Source organism: Myotis lucifugus, unplaced genomic scaffold, assembly GCF_000147115.1.
Source record: "Myotis lucifugus unplaced genomic scaffold, Myoluc2.0 scaffold_963, whole genome shotgun sequence".
Taxonomy (NCBI): domain Eukaryota; kingdom Metazoa; phylum Chordata; class Mammalia; order Chiroptera; family Vespertilionidae; genus Myotis; species Myotis lucifugus.
In genome coordinates, this window is record NW_005872011.1 from 45,180 (window position 1) to 58,190 (window position 13,011).

General features: G+C 48.1%; 1 protein-coding gene across 1 annotated transcript in view; it reads left to right on the forward strand.

The window, feature by feature from the left end:
* SLC5A5 (solute carrier family 5 member 5) overlaps positions 1–7,962 on the forward strand; it is a 16,323-nt gene extending 8,361 nt beyond the window's left edge. The window contains 3 exon segments of the mRNA XM_014448943.2: positions 3,292–3,410; positions 4,546–4,661; positions 7,048–7,962. Of these exon segments, the coding sequence (XP_014304429.1) occupies positions 3,292–3,410; positions 4,546–4,661; positions 7,048–7,218 (406 nt within the window). The 3' untranslated portion in view covers positions 7,219–7,962.
* The last annotated feature ends 5,049 nt before the right edge of the window (positions 7,963–13,011 follow it).

Sequence of the window (13,011 nt, forward strand, 5' to 3'; positions counted from 1 at the left end):
CCAGGAGGTCACAGTTGGATTCCTTGGATCCTCAGTTCAGGGCACATGCCCAGGCTGCGGGCTTCAATCCCCAGTAGGAAGCCAATCCGATGATTCTTCTCTCATCATTGATGTTCCTCTCTCTCCCTCCCCCTTTCCTCTCTGAAATCAATAAAAATATATGTTTTAAAAACTAGTAATTTTAAAAGTGGGTTTTAGTATATTTGCATGATTATACAACCCACCACCACTAACTAACAAGAAAATTTTCACCATTTCAAAAAGAAGCTGTGTGCCAATTAGCAGTCACTTCCTATTCTCCAGCCCCTGGCAACCACTAAGCACTTTCTGTCACTATGTATTTGCCTGTTCTGGACATCTATACTAATAAAAGGGTAATATGCTAATTAGGCCGGGAGACCTTCCAGGAGACCTTCCGGATGTCCTTCTGGACAAAGCCATGGTAGCGGGGCCAAGGCAGAGGCAGTTAGGGGCGATCAGGCCAGGAGGGGAGGGCATTTGGGGGCGAGCAGGTTGGCAGGGGGGGCAGTTGGGGGCAATCAGGCTGGCAGGCAGAGTGGTTAAGGGCGATCAGGCAGGTAGGCAGGTAAGTGGTTAGGAGCCAGCGGTCCTGGATTGCAAGAGGGACCTATGTGATCGGGCCTAAACCGGCAGTCGGACATCCCCTGAGGGGTCCCAGATTGGAGAGGGTGCAGGCCAGGCTGAGGGACACCCCCCTCCCCCCGCATGAATTTTGTGCACCGGGTCACTAGTTTCATATAAATGGATTCATACAATGTGTGGCCTTCTCTGTTTGACCTATCTCGCTCAGCATGATGTTTTCCAGGTTCATCCATGTTGTAGTGCTTGCCAATGCTGCAGTCCTCTTTATGGCTGAGTAACATTTCCTTGTGTGGATTGACCGAATTTTGTTTGTCCATTCATCAACTGATGGATATTTTGGTTGTTTCTACTTTTTGGTGAATGTGACCAGTGCTGCTATGAACACTCACGTACAAGTTTTGGTGTGGACATACGTTTCATTTCTCTTGGTCTATACCTAGGTGTGGAATTGATGGGTCATATGGTGATTCTATGTTTAGCTTTTTGAAGAACCACCAGACTGTCTTCTGTAGCAGCTGCACCATTTCACATTCCCACAAGCAATGTCTGGGAGTTCCAATTTCTCCACCAACACTCATCAATTTCCTCTTTTAAAAATTCTAGCCACCCTGTGGGTGTGAGGAGGTATCTCATTGTGGTTTTGATTTGCATTTCTCTAATGACAAATGATGTTGAATATCTTTTCATGTGCTTGTTGGCCATAAGTATACCTTCTTTGGAGAAATGTCTATTTAAATTCTTCATTCATTTTTAAATTGGGTCTTTTTATTGTTGAGTTGTAACTTATATATTCTTTATATCTTTATATATTCTGGATACTAGATCCTTTTCAAATGTGTGATTTCAAATATCTTCTCCCATTCTGTGGGTTGTCTTTGTGTGTGTGTGTGTGTGTGTGTGTGTGTGTGTTAGTGTTAGGTTTTTGTTTTGTTTTGTTTTGTTTTTAGAATATATTTTTATTGATTTCAGAGAGGAAAAGAGAGATAGAGAGAGAGAGAAACATCAATGATGAGAGAGAATCATGGATTGGCTGCATCCTGCATGCCCCCTACTGAGGATTGAGCCCACAACCCAGGCATGTGCCCTTGACGGAAATTGAACCCAGGACCCTTCAGTCCACAGGCCGACGCTCTATCCACTGAGCCACACCGGCTAGGGCAAGTGTTAGGTTTTTTAATTGAATTTACTGGGGTGAAATTGGTTAATAAAACCATACAACTTTCAAGAGTACAACTCAATAACACATCATCTGCATTCTGCATCGTGCACTCACCGCCCAGAGTAAAGTTTCCTTCCAGCCCCATTCTGTGGATTGTCTTTTCTTCTCTTGATAGTGTTCTTTGACGCACAAGAATTTTTAATTTTTATGAAGTCCAATTTATCTATGTTTTCTTTGGTTGCTTGTGCTTTTGGTGTTATATCCAAGTAATGATTGCCAGACCCAAAGTCATAAAGATTCACACCTATTGTTTTCTTTTTTAAATTTTATTTTCTTGTTTAAAGTATTACAAATAGTAGTACATATGTCTCCTTTTTTTCCCCCATTGACCTTCCCCTGGCCTCCCCTACCCCCCCCCCCCCCACCGGCACATGCCCTTACCCCACCCCCCCAGTGTCTTGTGTCCATTGGTTATGTTTATTTGCATGCATACAAGTCCTTCAATTGATTTCTTACCCACCCACCCCCAACACTCCCCAGCCTTCCTGCTGTAATTTGACAGTCTGTTCGATACTTCTCTGCCTCTGTATCTATCTTTTTTTTCATTAGGTTATAATGTTCTTTATTATCCATAAATGAGTGAGATCAAGTGGTATTTTCCTTTCACTGCCTGGCTTATTTCACTTAGCATAGTGCTCTCCAGTTCCATCCATGCTGCTGCAAATGGTAAGAATTCCTTCTTTTTTATAGCAGCATAGTATTCCATTGTGTAGATGTACCATAGTTTTCTAATCCACTCATCTGTTGATGGGTATTTAGGCTGTTTCCAAATCTTAGCTATTGTAAATTGTGCTGCTATGAACATAGGGGTGCATATATTCTTTCTGATTGGTGTTTCTGGTTTCTTGGGATATATTCCTAGAAGTGGTATTACTGGGTCAAATGGCAGTTCCATTTTTAAATTTTGGAGGAAACTCCATACTGTCTTCCACAGTGGCTGCACCAGTCTGCATTCCCACCAGCAGTGCAGAAGGGTTCCTTTTTCTCCGAATCCTCTCCAGCACTTGTCATTTGTTGATTTGTTGATGATAGCCATTCTGACAGGTGTGAGGTGGTACCTCATTGTTGTTTTGATGCAGCTCTTGGATGATTCGTGACTTTGAGCATGTTTTCATCTGCCTCTTGGCTTTCTGAATGTCCTCTTTCAAAAAGTGTCTATTTAGGTCCTCACACCTATGTTTTCTTCTAAGAGTTTAATATGGTTTTATCCTGAGGACAGTAGTGAGCCACAGAGGGCAATGAGCAGAGGCAGGAGGTTATCTGAGTTACATTTTGGTAACACTCCCTCTGGTTGTGTGAGGAAAAAGCCTGGAGCTGAGGGCAGGATAGTGGGAGGGAAGAATTTGGCTACTGCACACATCTGGGTGAGCAATAATGGAGGACTGGGCTAGGCTGTGGCAGTGAAGATGAAAGGAAGGGAATGGATTGAGAGTGGCTTCTAGACTCAGGCTCGTCTCTCCCACCCCCAGAATGGACCCTGGTCGACCCACCTTGGCTGACAGCTTCTACGCCATCTCCTATCTGTACTATGGTGCCCTGGGCACACTGAGCACCGTGCTATGTGGAGCCCTCATCAGCTACCTGACGGGTAAGCAGGGCTTATGGCTTCCTCAGAGGCACCCTGTCCATCCCTCTGCCTCCAGGACCCACTGGGCAGGAAGAAGAGGAAGGAGGCCCCCAGTGGCCAAGCAGCCACTATATACTGGACACATCTGCACTCTTTATGCTGTGTCACCTTCAGGACCACCCTGCACCTTGCAGGGCTTGTCTTATTTTGCAAAGGCAGAAACGGAGACACCCCGCACCCCCGCACCCCAAAGATTAAGTCCTTGCTAGAGAATGTGGGGTAAGGCCGCGAGATGCTGTCCGTGGTGCTGAAACACCTTCTCATCGGGACCTTGGCCGCTATGCATTCCACAGGGAATTCTGAACCCCACAAAGAAGTGAAAAGAGATAAAGAGAAATCAATAGTGCCCTGACCAGTTTGGCTCAGTGGATAGAGCGTTGGCCTGAGGACTGAAGGGTCCCAGGTTCAATTCCGGTCAAGGGCATGTACCTTGGTTGCGGGCACATCCCCAGTGGGGAGGAGGCAGCTGATCGATGTTTCTCTCTCATTGATGTTTCTGACTCTCTATCCCTCTCCCTTCCTCTCTGTAAAAAAATCAATAAAATATATTTTTTTAAAAAGAGAGATCAACAGTAATAACAGTACCCGTTCAGCTTTCTTTTTAAAAAAATATATATTTTATTGATTTTTTACAGAGAAGAAGAGAGAGGGATAGAGAGTTAGAAACATCAATGAGAGAGAAACATCGATCAGCTGCCTCCTGCACACTCCCTACGGGGGATGTGCCCACAACCAAGGTACATGCCCTTGACCGGAATTGAACCTGGGACCCTTCAGTCCGCAGGCCGACGCTCTATCCACTGAGCCAAACCGGTTAGGGCCCGTTCAGCTTTCTGAGTGTAGACTTTACATTTACCAGGCGTTTACTGAGTCTGTCTCCGTGCTGTGAACAGAACCACACACTGGCCCCTCCTGGCCATCCACTGGTGTAGAGATGAGGAAACCGAAGCCTGGAGAGGGGCAGAGGCTTGCCAGGGTCGCCCCGTGGGTCCCTATCAGATCTTGGGTTGGAGTCCATCCGAGCTCTCCCGACCCATCCCAGCCTCCAGCTGCGGCCACCCCTCCCTTAATGACCCCAATTCTCTCTGACCCCCAGGCCCAACCAAGCGCAGTGCCCTGGGTCCTGGTTTGCTGTGGTGGGACCTCACGTCGCAGACAGCATCAGTGGCTCCCAAGGAAGAAGTGGCCACCCAGGGTGACAGCTTGGTGAAGGTCAGTCTCAGGGCGGGGCTCCCAAAATGGGGGAAGGGACAGTAAAGTAGCTGTGAAGTAGCTTGGGGTGCTCTGGGCGTGGCCATAACTCAAGTGGATGAGCGATGATCAGTCACTGTCTTTCTCAACTTCCTGTTACCACCAGTGGAGAGACTCCGTTGGGAGGTGATGTATCTTCAACACTTTTTATTATCCCCTTTAACAAAGACTAAGCAGAAGTTCATAATTTTCATTTAAAAAACAACAACAGTGTATCTGTTTTTACACTTACTTTTGATCTATGGCAGGTGAAACTGGTTTGCCTTTAGGGTATTGATAGAAGTCTCTCCTGAAAATAAAATTACTTAATTCAAAAGTGACTCAGCCCTGGCCGGTATGGCTCAGCGGTTATAGCGTTGGCCTTGAAGTCAGAAAAGCCTCAGGTTCGATTCCCCATCAAGAGCACATACCTCGTACCTCGGTTGCAGGCTCAATCCCAAGCCTTGGTTAGGGTGTGTGCGAGAGGCAACCAATCGATGTGTCTCTCCTTCATAGATGTTTTTTCTCTCTCTCCCTCCTCCCTCCCCTCTCTCCAAAAAAAAAAAAAAAAAAAAATCAATGGAAAAAATATCATCGAATGAGGGTTAACAAAAAATAAAAAGAGCCCAGCCGGCATGGCTCTGCAGTTGAGCAGTGACCTATGAACCAGAAGGTCACAGTTCGATTCCCAATCAGGGCATATGCCTGGGTTGTGGGCTCGATCCCTAGTGTGGGGCCTGCAGGAGGCAGCTGATCAATGATTCTCACTCATCATTGATGTTTCTGTCTCTGTCTCTCCCTTCCTCTCTGAAGTCAATAAAAATATATATTTTTAAAAAGTGAGTCAACATGGAGATAACTTACCTAAGGAAATGTGATGGGCTAGTCCAGCGGTTCTCAACCTGTAGGTGGAGACCCCTTTGGGGGTCGAACGACCCTTTCACAGGGGTCGCCTAAGACCATCGGAAAACACATATATAATTACATATTGTTTTTGTGATTAATCACTATGCGTTAATTATGTTCAATTTATAACAATGAAAATACATCCTGCATATCAGATATTTACATGACGATTCATAACAGTAGCAACATTACAGTTATGAAGTAGCAACGAAAATAATTTTATGGTTGGGGGTCACCACAACATGAGGAACTGTATTAAAGGGTCGCGGCATTAGGAAGGTTGAGAACCACTGGGCTAGACAGACTTTGCTCAAAGCCCCGTGGTTGCTATGTGAATGCCTTGAGTTTGGGAAACACCGTCCCTGAGGGGTCTGATTCATGCCCTGCTTTGGATTCCCTGTTTCATTTCCTCATTTATTAAGCACTCACCATACCACACCCACTAGCAGGAGCAGATAAAAACTAAGCTGAGAGCCCTAACCGGTTTGGCTCAGTGGATGGAGCGTCGGCCTGCGGACTCAAGGGTCCCAAGTTTGATTCCGGTCAAGGGCATGTACCTTGGTTGCGGGCACATCCCCAGTGGGGGGTGTGCAGGAGGCAGCTGGTTGATGTTTCTCTGTCATCGATGTTTCTAACTCTCTATCGCTCTTCCTTCCTCTCTGTAAAAAATCAATAAAATATATTTTAAAAAAAAAACTAAGCTGAGAAAAGAGTAGGGTCTTGGGCCGGGGGTGAGTGTTAGGAAGACAACAAAACAGGCTACTGTATGGGGGTGGCCTCCCGAAGAGGGGACATGGATAGAGCCCAGATGAGGAGGAAAGAAGCCAGCGGAGGAAGGGCAGTCTCCATGGAGGGCACAGCCAGTGTGAGGCCCTGAGGCTGGAATAGGTTTGACGAGAGGGGGGTTGGGGAGGAACCTCTTTGGCTGGAATGTTCTAAAGCTCCCTCCAGCTGCTGTGAGGAAATATTTATTTTCTTGAAGGGTAACAGGCAGAGAGTCAGAGAGAGAGAATGGAGGCAGGCCTGCATGCAAGCATTGATGGCCTGGACCAGGGGTCCTCAAACTACGGCCCGCGGGCCACATGCAAATACAAATATTGTATTTGTTCCCGTTTTGTTTTTCTACTTCAAAATAAGATATGTGCAGTGTGCATAGGAATTTGTTCATAGTTTTTTTTTAAAACTATAGTCCGGCCCTCCAACGGTCTGAGGGACAGTGAACTGGCCCCCTGTTTAAAAAAGTTTGAGGACCCCTGGCCTGGACTGTAGATGACACGCATGGGGAAGACAAGTGGACGGAGACTTTGGAGACCGAGGGAACTGGCTGAGGCGCTGGACAAGAGGACACTGTGCAACCCTGCCCAGGTTCCATCCTCCCAGGCCCTCGGCGTCCCCATCTGGGGGATGAGCTAACCCAGAAAAAGGAGTCTCTGAAGGGGTCTTTCTTTTCTCCTCTCCACAGGGGGCCGAGGAACTGCCTCCCAGCGCCAAGAGGCCGCCTGGCTTCCGGCCCACGAACGAGGACCAGCTGCTCTTCCTGGGGCAGAAGGAGGTGAATGGAGCTAGCTCTGGCTCCTGGAACCCTGGCAGAGGACGTGAGGGTGGCCGTGACCTGCGGGAGACAGACCTCTGAACCAGCCCAGGACTGGCCACCTGGAGTGGAAACTCATGGGGCAGCCCCACCTCCAGTCAGCAGTCAGTCAGTCTTAGATGCTGCACCCCTGCCAGCACCCCCAAAGTGAGGCCGTATTTTTCCATACCTACAATAAAAGAGATGTTGGAATCCCCTCTGGAGAACATGGGAAACTTCCAGGTCCCACCTTAGGGTCGAAGAAAGACCCCAGCTCTTTCTGCGAGGTGCCTGAACCTTAGCAAGGATTGTGGAGGTCCTCAGGCCCAGACCCCCGGTACCTCATTTCGCAGGCAGGGGAACGAGACCTGGAGAGGGGCAGGGAGGTGGCCAAGGCCACAGAACAAACCAGAGACACATTGAGAGGTGGACACCAGCCTTTCCTCCTTCACCTCTTCCTGTTTTCCTCCCTCTGAAGGGTCAGATGGTACATGGCCTCTGACCTTGGGAGCAGGGTGGGAGGAGGAAGGAGAAATAACGTTCCAGCTTTCCTCCTGCGTCTGGACACTTTCCCCATCTCATTCATTGAGAACCGTGAACCCACTTTGCAGAGGAAGAAACGGAAGCTCGGGGAGTTTGCCTGAGACCCCCCAGCAAGGCCAGTCAGGCAGGGACAGGCCTGGGTGCTGCATGATGCTCCATTGAGGACACGGGTGTCCAGGGTCTGATCCACCCAGCGAGTGCACACCCCTGGCTCTTGGCTGGAGGCGACATCCACACACATCCAATAAACGGACTCGGGCTTGATATCTCTGAGAAGTCATTCTGGCCTCGGCTCTCCAAGTCTGAGCAGGGATCTCTGTGTCTCTTGCCCAAGCCTGCAAGTGCTTAAACCTGAGTCTTTAAATCACCAGAGAGAGGCGACCACTCCCAGGTCAGGGTGCACGGCACTGCCCTCCCTGACCCACGCTCATCTCCTCTCCTGACTCCTTGAAGCACTCCCTCCTGGCTGCCCTGTGCACCCGGTTGGCCTCCTCAATGTCCCTGCACCAGCCGCTGGGGGCTCTGTGGTCACGAGCACTGGCTGCACTTGCCTCTGCCCACACACCTGCCATGGCTCCGTGGCCCCCTGCTCACCTGGCCGCCGAGGCCGCCAGGTCCAATAGAGCCCCCGCCCCATTCATGGGAGTTGGACACCAGCTTTTCCTCAGAAAGTGAGTTTATTTTAAAAATAAGTTCTAGGCAGGTGCACGTAATCTAAATTAAGGTAAGGGCATGCTGGATTCGGATGGGCCCTGAATACAATGACTGTGTCCTTATAAGAAGAGGAGGAGAGCCCTAGCCGGTTTGGCTCAGTGGATAGAGCGTCGGCCTGTGGACTGAAGGGTCTCAGGTTCGATTCTGGTCAAGGGCACGTACCTTGGTTGCAGGCTCCAGCCCTGGGATGCAGGAGGCAATCAATCGATGTGTCTCTCTCACACTGGTGTTTCCCTCTGTCTCTCCCTCTGCCTTCCACTCATTCTAAAAACCAATGGAAAAAATATCTTCAAGTCAGGATTTAAAAAAAAAGGAAGAAGAGGAGGAGAGACCCAGAGACATAAACACAAAGGCAGAGAGTCATGTGGACGTGGAGGCAGAGATTGAAGTGATGCTGCCACAAGCCTCCGAACTCCGGGGCCGCCAGAAATGAGAGAGGCAAGGAGGACCCTCCCCTCGAGCCTTCAGAGGGAGCATGGCGCTGCCCACCCCTTGATTTTGAACATCTGGCCTCCAGAACTGTGAGAGAACACATTCTTATTGGTTTTAAGCTATGGCGGTGACAGCAAACTAACGCAGTAGTCCCCGCTTATCTAGTTTCACTTTCTAAGGTCAACTGGGGTCTGAAAATTCCAGAAGTAAATAATCAATAAGGTTTTAAAAAAATATTTTTATTGATTTTTAGAGAGAGAGAGAGAGAGAGAGAGAGAGAGAGAGAAACATCTATGTGAGAGCCGAATGTCGATCAGCTGCCTCCTGTATGCCCCCTACCAGGGATTGAGCCCGCAACCTGCGCATGTGCCCTGACCCAGAATCGAACCGGCAACCTTTCAGTGTATGGGCCAATGCCCAACCAACTGAGCTACACAAGCCAGGGACACAATTCATGGTTTCAATTACACACAGTTCTGAGGCGCGTCATGAAATCTCTGCTGTCCTGCTTGGTCTGACCCTGGCCATCCAATTTGGATATATATATTTTTTAATTAATTAATTAACTAACTAATTGTGTTTTTTATTGGTGACACTGTTACAGATTTCCTCCTCTTCGCCCCCCTTCACCCAGTGCCCCCCTCCCTCCCCAGGCCTCTGCCACATTATTGTCTGTGACCATGGACTATGCATATATGTCCAATTTGGGTATCTCTAAGTTCCTTTTCATGCCTCATTGCTTTGGCTGGAACTGCTAATACGACGTTGACAGAAATTTTTAAAAAGCAGACATTCTTGATTTTAGACCTCAACTCACTAGGTGCCAGTAGCACCCTCCCCCAATGCGACAACCAAAAATGTCTCCAGACATCGCCCAGTGTCCTCTGAGGGCAAAACTTCCCCTGAGCGAGAGCCCTGGTCTATGCCGACACAAGTGCCCCTCCAGCTTTATAGTAAGACCTCGGCATTGTCCAAGGCCAGGGACTGTGAGCCTTGGGAGAATGCCACCTGACCCCGGTCCAAGGACATGGGCTGGTGTGTACAGGGGGCACACTGGCGTTCAGAACACCAAGGGGCTGGAAGTAACAAGGAAGAAAACATCCATAGGTCCATCGCAAGAGCCTGGAATATGGAACATGGGCCTTTTAGGGGACAGCACACCAGGCTGGCAATTAAAAAAAATAATTCACTGGGGTTGGAGGGCTGCAGAGGATCCCAAGGGACAAGGTGCAAAAGCAAGTTGCTCAACAATGCCCATAGTCAGGTTAAGGCCAGAATTTCTCAGCCTTGGTGCTATGGATATTTTGGGCTGAGTAATCCTCTATTAAGGGGGGTATCCTGTGGATTGTAGGGTGTTGAGCAGCATCCCTGGCCTCCACTCACCAGGTGCCAGTAGCACGCTCCCCTTCCCCAACTATGACAACCAGAAATGCCTCCAGTGTCAATGGGCTCTGTGTGTGTGTGTGTGTGTGTGTGTATGTGTGTGCGCGCGCAGGGGGGCAGAGTCATCCCCAATTGAGCACCACTATTCTTTTTTAATGTTAATCCTCACCTGAGGATATTTTTCCATTGACTTTCAGAGAAAGTGGAAGAGAGAGGGAAAGACAGAGAGAAACATCGATGTGAGAGAAACACATCGGTTGGTTGCCTCCTGCACATGCCCGGACCAGGGGCCCGGCCTGGGGAGGAGCCTGCAACCGAGGTACGTGCCCTTGATCAGAATTGAACCCAGGACCCTTCAGTCCGCAGGCCAACGCTCTATCCACTCACCCAAACCAGCTAGGGCAAGCATCACTATTCTACTAGTATGTGCAAAAAGAATAGATGACATATATTCCATTGTATTATTTCATTTTTGAGGTGATTCATTTAAAAATTTTTTAAAATATGTTTTTATTGATTTGAGAGAGAGAGAGAAATGGGGAGGGATAGAGAGCCCACAACCTGGGCATGTGCCCTGACTAGGAATCGAACTGATGACCTCTTGGTTCATGGGTTGATATTCAGAGAGGAAGGGAGAGGGAGGGAGAGAGAGAGAGAAACATCGATGATGAGAGAGAACCATTGATCGGCCACCTCCTGCACGCCCCCTACTCGGGATGGAGCCCACAACCCAGGCATGTGCCCTTGACCAGAATTCAACCCGGAACCCCTCAGTTCGCGGCTGACTCTCTATCCACTGAGCCAGACCAGCTAGGGATAAAGTGATTCATTTTTATAATCTGAAGAATATTATGAAATGGTTGACATTCCTTGATCATATACTTTGTGCCAAGTGGTTTACTCATATACGGGTAAAAGTATCTATGTTTACTGAGCATCGACTCAGTAACAAGCACTTTTTGTAATTATTTTGGCTTCTTTTTAATTAATATACGTTTTTAGAGCAGTGTTAGGGGTACAGAAAGATGGAGCAGAAAGTTCAGAGAGCTCCCACAGATCCCTTTCTCCCCCGCTCCCAGTTTCCCCCATTATTAACATCTCTCATTAGTGTGGTACATGTGTTACAATTGATGAGTAAATATCGATACATTATTATTAACTGAAGTCCACAGCTTACATTAGAATTCACTGTGTTGTACATTCTGTGGATTTTGACAAGTGCATAATGTCCACCATTATACTACCATACAGAATAGTTTTACTGCCTTAAAAATTCCCTGTTACACCTATACTGCATTCGTCTTGCCTTCAACCTCTAAATCAGTTCTATCCATTTGGTTTGTTTTTTCTTTTTGATTTTCTATTTTTGATAGTATCATCTGGTCTCGATTCTTTTTCTTATCACATTGGCCCACACTTGCATATTAAGCATCTAATATTAGCTGTGATTGTGGGCACCCCTGCCCCATTCTGGAATATGGTATCTGTTGTTTCAACATCCAATACAATGCAGACGGTTTCTTTTGAATCACAATCTTTGATCCGACTAATTTCTTCCTACTCCCCATTTACTAAGAACTTAAAAATCAGGAATGGTGCTGAAGGCTGTCTGATGTTTTCTAGCACCGAGGGATACTCATTTGGCCTTTTTCTCCTTTCGTGTCTTCATGGAGTCAAGGAGCCTTTCTGCTGTTAAACGTTCCCGCCTCCTTGGAAGAAAGCCCTGCATGCCCCTGGTATGCTGTCCTTTAAAGCAGAGCTGAGCTCAGATTGCATGTGCCCAGGCTCCTGACCCTTTCCTGGCAGGTCCTTACCCTGCAGCTGAGCTGACTCCCGCAGGGCATGGGGGAGGGTCTGCTCAGAACTTCTGCAGGAGCTCAACCAGGCGACTTCAACTCCGCAGCTCCCAGAACTGCTCCTCCTCCAGGAGCCTGCTGGCCAACCCTGCACCCTGCGCAGCCTCCTTACCTTTTTTGTTGTTGTTAATCCTCACTGGAGGGTATTTTTTAAATTTATTTTTGTTGTTGTTAATCCTCACCCAATTTTTCCATGGATTTTTAGAGTGTGTGTAAGGGAGGGGGAGAGTGGAAGAGAGAAACATCAGTGTGAGAGAGACAGATCGATTGGTTGCCTCCCGCATGTGTCCTGACCCGGGCCAGGGGATCGAGCCTGCAGCCGCGGTATGTGCCCTTGACTGGAATCAAACCCATGACCCTCCAGGCTGGCACTCTAACCACTGAGCTACGCCAGTGAGGGTCTCCTCTCCTTTTTTTTAAAAAAATTGATTTCAGAGAGAGGAAGGGAGAGGGAGAGATAGAAACGTCAATTATGAGAGAATCATTGATTGGCTGCCTCCTGCAGTTCAAGCCCATAACCCGGGCATGTGCCCTGACCAGGAATGGAACCGTGACCTTGTAGTTCATAGGTTGACACTCACCCACTGAGCCACATGGGCTGGGCAGGCCTCCTTGCCTTATTTCACTGGTCCTCTACACCCCATCCTCCCTGCCCCCCGCCCTGTTGAATCATCTCCTAAAGGGGGAGGGGCCAGCCATACAGCTCCCCCTCACCCGCACACCCCCCAGAGCCCTGGCTTGTCCAGTGTCCCCTGCTGATTTTGGTATCCTCAGCTAAAGCCAAGATAGAGGCCACAAAATTCTTTTTTTAAAAAATTTATTTGAGAGAGAGAGTGAGCAAGCATTCATTGGTTGATTCTTCTATGTGCCCTGACTGGGGATGAAACCCACAACCTTGGTGTATTGAGATGATGCTCTAACCAAGTGA